Source organism: Nothoprocta perdicaria, unplaced genomic scaffold, assembly GCF_003342845.1.
Source record: "Nothoprocta perdicaria isolate Ctin4 unplaced genomic scaffold, notPer1 scaffold_297, whole genome shotgun sequence".
Lineage (NCBI taxonomy): Eukaryota > Metazoa > Chordata > Aves > Tinamiformes > Tinamidae > Nothoprocta > Nothoprocta perdicaria.
In genome coordinates this window covers 258845-264844 of record NW_020455529.1, presented here as the reverse complement: position 1 = coordinate 264844, position 6000 = coordinate 258845, and the positions used below count along the sequence as shown (strand labels likewise).

Genomic DNA, 6000 nt, shown 5'->3' with positions numbered 1-6000 from the left:
CTTTTCCCGCTCCGCTCTCTCCTCTTTTTTTTTTCTTTTCCTCGTCTGTGGAAAATCATCCTCTGGCCTCTCCAAGCATGTCAGTCTATAGGAGAATGTGCTCCAGTGCTTTGACCCTAGCAAAGAGAGGCTGTGTTGGGCAGGGAGAGCTGCTGCTGGGAAACAGCTGCCCTGCACCACCAGCAGCAGCAGCTGCGCAGGGATGGTCCATGAGGCACTGCTAAAAGGCCACCCCTCTGCCTCGTCCCACCCTGCTAGTGATGCAGATTTAAGAGCATTACGGGCCAAAGGGATGGTAATAGCGAGTTGGCTGATTTGTGAAATCTCCTSCACTTGGCTATGAGTTCTCTGTGCCGTGCGAGTTAAGGACTGTGGTGTGTAAGGCTATGTTGGAACGTGTGRGGATCTTTGCTTTAAACTGGCTGGGCTGACTTCTGCACCTTGCTGGGCTTACAGAATATGCTGAGAGTTAGGAAAGGAGAAGCTGGAGGAAAAGGTTTCGCTTGCTGCTTGTGTCTGCCATCCTTCYTTCTTCAGTCATCATCTGCCATAATGGTATTTGGTGGTTTTTCGCTTTGTTCTGATTCTCACATTTTATTTTTTCTGAATCTTTAATATTCTTAGCATTAACTGGTGTACTGCCAAACAAACTGAGGCATTTAAAGGTTGTTGATTTGTGTTRGTTTGTGTGTACGTGATGTTTATGGGAACCCTGGGGCCCGTGGGCCTCTTGTTTACTATCTCCTTTGTTATCTGCTGTGTTCGTCCTGTGCTTGTACTTTTTTCCCTCCTGCTGAGACAAGAAGATCAAAGAGCTGGTTGTCAAGACCTGCTTATGAAACCACTGCGGAGACCTTAATATTCATTATCAATTATGTGCAGTGCTGATAATYCAATAAAAGAGCATATTCCCATACATTGCATCATTATCCTATGGAACTCCCTGCAGCTTAGGTTATTGAGCATGGAGACCTTAGAGGACTTAAACAAGATGATCATTGGGCTTCTATAAGGAGAAGATGTAGTTAAGTTAGCAGGAATAATAGATGTTTTTTGAAAACTGATGTAAGCCTTCATGTATGAGGGTGCATGTCTGACAAGTACATTTCCCCTGCAGTCAAATGACTATATGACTGTCTGCCACCAGACTTCTTGCTTAATCCGCTCAGGCATGTGATTACAGTCACTGTGGGATGTGTGTTTCTGTCTGTGTGATCACAGCTGTATCTCGTAAGGCATTTCCTGTMTAAGTATTAACCTCTCGTGCTGAAAACTGGTATTTCAGAAGATTATTTTAATTAAAAAAAGCATTTTTATTGACTGCATTTTCAATGCTTTTTTTTTTTCTTTTTTAACTTTTGAGACTAACAGAAAACCGCTGTGAAAGTGAGAAGGGAAGTGAAAACAAATTAGAAATTGATTTTACCATGAACAAATAATTGTGTTGTTCTTTTATATTGGAGGAAAGTATTTTGAATGTTGCTTTCCTTTTTTTAAAGGAATCTTTATGCTGACTAGGCTATGTTTTCCATGTAACAATTTAAATAAAAAGTGAAGATCAATAACTATTTTCAGAATTATTGAAAATGGAAATTGAATGGAAGTAAGAGGAGGAAGAAAAAAGATCATTAGTGTAATGATAAAATCATCTGTTCTGGGGGGAAAACAAGTTTAGAGATTTCCTGCAGAGGCTTTTCTAAGTAGATGCCRGTAGATTCCTGAGGCTGTAAGTATCAGGCTCATAATGAACACAGTAATGAACACACAAATGAACCCAGTCCAACTCCCTCTTCCACTCTGTCCTTTCCTAACTCTAAAAACACAGTTACAGTTCATTGTGTTTTGGCAGGCATCTGGCACTGTTGTGGGGCTCCGCTAGTTAGTTCAGTTAGAAGAACAACAGAGGAATGTGTATGCACACGTCTGTTGTGGAGACTTTTTTGTTTTTAGAGTAGTTTGCTAATTTGGTATATAAAAGCTTGAGAAGCAAACCTTTGCATTGGCACTGAGGAAAAGGAGCAAAAGTGTGACCCCTGGCAAGCAGAGCAGGTTAGACTTGATCTTCACGATGTTCACACCATGTCCTCTGTCCCCGTGTCCTCCAAGGAGTTCCTGTGCCCAGCCATGTGGCACCCTTTGGTAAGGACAGGAGCGGGTTGGGGTTTAACTGTGAGCCCAGTGCTTCCTGATCACTTGCTTCAGCTTGCCCTAATAAGCCTCAGCCCTCAGTGTGGAGGGGCGCAGCACACAGCCTGCTTGTGCCGTCCTGCGCGGCCTTCTTGCACGACCCGGCTCCAAGGGGTTGCTGGGCACTAACAAGAACATAAAATGCAAGGTTGTGGAAGTCAACTTGGCCTTCTTACTAAACCTGTGGGTTGTTTTACGCCGGTGGAATTCCATGGGAGCAATGAAATTCATGTTTCTTCTACTCAAAACTTGGCTACAATATWAAATGAAGTTTCAGTGGGAGCTTTTCCTTTTGCCCAGCTTGAATATTCTTCATGATCTGTGCTTCCATCTGAGAAGGTAGCCTGTGGTTCCTCATGCCTTAGCCTGTGTTTTCTCTCTGAATAATGCAGGAAAGCATTGGAGTGTCATTAACTTAGGATGCTCAGGTACGTGCTCCAAATGCAGCACGTTGTTTCATTGCTCCCTAAATAGCAACGCTTTGGATACCGCCTGGAGCACAGCCCTTAGATGGAGAGTGCAAGTTAGTGAAAGTTASGGGAACTTCAGAGGTTGCAGGGTGTATCTGAGTGTTCCCAAAGATCACTCCTTGTTTATGAGCACATTGATGGAAATGTTGTGACAACTTGTGGATTGCTGTGCTTCTCCTCTGGAGGCTGGGAAGATGACATTATAGAAACATCTGACTGTGTGCACTTTCTTTTGTCAGGTACCTGTTTGTGTTGCAGCTCCGGCAAGACATTCTTTCAGGGAAGTAAGTAGCTTTGCTCTTGCCTCTGTACTTAAAAGTATTTACAGTAGATAATGTCTGTGACTTTAAAATGTGATTTCAACTGCACGATCTTTTTGATCCTTTCTGGCRTTCACATATAGATGATAAACGTGTTTTCTCGACAGTGCCAAAGTGTATGGCTTTATGTACTTCATGACTTCTATTATTTTAGAAGGAGAATTAATGGAGTGACCAGGTGATTTGTCCATACCCTGATATGCTGAGTGYTCATCCTGATCATTATAGCAGTGTATTGTTGTTCGTGCCTCGTTCCCTATTTAAAGATCAAGTACTTGTGAGCTAGCTAGCATTAAAGACAGGAGAACAGAATAGCTTTACACAAATGGTCATTCAGAAAGTGCCACAATTGACCCCCACATCCTGATCATRTTTATTTGAATGCCCCAACTGTTGATATTTAAGCTTGCAGTTACTGAGGTAAGAAACAAAGGAGCAAAATAAGGGCATTTAAAGAGAACTGGCAAAGACTGGAACTTCTTGTTTTTAGAACAGTGGATGTTCTGATGCTGACTGATTTGTCCTATCTAGGAAYGGGGATGGGAAACTTCAAATATTTTTTATATGTTTTATGGGAAGTACCTAATCTCTCTTTTTGTCGAGAGAGTTCTTATGTGAAATTATAACCTTGTTGAAAGTGACCTAGTTTTTTTTATTATGTGTCATATAAAAAGGACTTAATTAGCAACAGTTTACGAGGCTTTAAGTATTACATGTAGCTGCTTCTACAAGAGCCTTAGAAGGTTTTAACTTGAAGATTACTGCTGGTAGAAACAGCGTGAGGATAGATGAGAGTAGTTATAGTACTAGATAAATAGACCAAAGAATGTCTTTATTTTATGAGCATTTAAATGTATCTTGACAAWTTTTTTCAGTATAATAAGTTAAAATAGAGGAGGAAAAGATTATAAAGTGGCAGTACTTTTTGTACATGTCAGCTCTAGAAGGTATATTTTGTGTGTTTACTGGACATATTCACCTTGGCCAGTAAGTTCACACCTATTTATTTCTGTGTATAGACAGATATAAAATGAGTTCTAAAATATATTACTGGAGCAAAATAAATTTCTTACTGCTATTTAATATTTTCTGTATTAGTTTAAGCTTGTCTTAAACTGATTCTGAGATTCTGAGAATGTACCAAATTAGGAAATAGACATATGGCTGTAAAAAATAATTTTAGATGATTCATGGCATTAATGGTTTGTGGTGCCGAGTGAYCACGTGGAAGGTAATGTCTCCATTTCTAGTGGAGGTTAATGTTTCCATTTCTAGTGTCATTGTGGGGAGGAGCGGGAGTAAATGGCATCATTTTTATGACTTGTTTGTTTCCTTTTTAAGACTGAAATGCCCATATGAAACTGCCGTTGAACTAGCAGCTCTGTGTCTTCAAGGTATGTATGTTTTTAGAATGCTTTATGTTTATTTTAAGAATTTCCCTGCTACTTTCTTTTCAAATCGTGTTACTGATGAGTTTTCATTGATCATATATCAGTGGTATTCCTTCCCCTAAAAAGTGCTTTAGGGAATTGCTTTCCTGCCTGCCCTGGAASAGCGCCTGCCTCTTGCACAGGCTTCTTGGGAGCCAAGTCATGTGCAGTGTGGGAGCAGGAAGGCAGGGGAGGGAATTGCAGCTACTGAATTATATGGAAAGGGAAGAATGGGAGTGGTTTCTGTCYGCAGCAAGAATTGCAAGATGAAATAATAATAGGTTAATATGTTCATTAGTTGATTGTAGAATCAAAGTAGAGTGGGKTTTTTTTTGCTACATCACATTAATACAAAAACCYTACTCCCTTTCAGATGGTTTGAGTTGCAGATGGAGTAGAGAAACACATAATGAAGCTCAGATAAAGCTATTTTTTTTCTAGAAGAATGCACCGTGATTTGGATCRTTCCAGGCATATCAGTAGCAAAATCTGATCATGCAGATAATTCAGTGCTTCCAGATGAAATTGATAGTAAAAGCTGGGAATTTGCTTCAAACCTGCAACAGGAAGAAATCTTAAGAGTGTGTGTGGGGCGGGTGTGTGTGTGTGTGTATTACTTATTTCTTTTAGTTTGCATTTACATCTCTGTGGCACATCCTGCATTGCTAGGTGTGCAGGGAGCTGCTTGCTGTAGGCAACCTCCATTCCTGTTTTAGAAATGGAGAGGATCTGTATCCCCTGTTTACCTTGATTCATTGCTTCCATTCTTCACAGATAACAACACCAGTAACTTCACCCTGGTCTAGGCAAGGAGAACCAAGCAGAGAATTTTGGGTAGTAATTAATACCTGTAATTACTATGTGAATGTAATACAATAGCTATCCATCATCCATCTGTACACGATAAAGACTTACAAAATGTCTCTAGTTAGCTATCCAAACTAATGTTTTTCAAAGCTGTCTATAGGAATGCATATAAATTATGGTTGCATCTTTTATATTTTTTGCCTCTTCTCAGTTTTGCATAACAATAACTAAATTTTGCAAAAATCTATTGACACTGTGATATCTCTGCTTTCATATGCTGTAATAGGAATTTTTGTGTAACATTTCTTACCTCTGTACTCATATTGGAAGCTTTCAATTAAGCAGAAGTGTTTAAAGAAGCGTGGAATGATTATTCCTTCTTCAGTACTTATATTTACCATTTAAAATCTAATCTTTCTTCTTAATCTGGCATTTCTAAAACGGAGAAGAATCTAAAAGACTGTTAAGGAATTGGAACATTCAACCTTCTGAATTATTTTATTTTTCTTTAAGCTATAACTTTATGGTACAGCTTATTATGGTTTCTTTGTAAAGGAAATTGTTCTGTTAGGTTAATTCTTGCATTGTTTCTACCAGCTTCCTAGGCTGGCGTTCTGTATGAGTAGTCTTTGAAACAGAGCTTGTTTTGTTGCCAGTCCCATAAAGGATTGCCTGTAGAATGACCTGAGTTGGCAGTGTGGCTGCCTCTCACCTGCCCCACTTGGGGTTAACCTGCAGAAAGGCTGCGAGCAAAGAACCTGCCTCATCACTGTTACCATAACTGTT

The 6000-nt window shown here is 39.8% G+C and overlaps 1 protein-coding gene across 2 annotated transcripts in view; it reads left to right on the top strand.

Annotated features, from left to right (window-relative positions):
- EPB41L4B (erythrocyte membrane protein band 4.1 like 4B) overlaps window positions 1-6000 on the top strand; it is a 159717-nt gene that overhangs the window by 61782 nt on the left and 91935 nt on the right. For both annotated transcript variants that reach the window (XM_026041859.1, XM_026041858.1), the window contains exons 5-6: window positions 2897-2941; window positions 4319-4371. In XM_026041859.1, the coding sequence (XP_025897644.1) occupies window positions 2897-2941; window positions 4319-4371 (98 nt within the window). The remainder of the gene's footprint in view (window positions 1-2896; window positions 2942-4318; window positions 4372-6000) is intronic.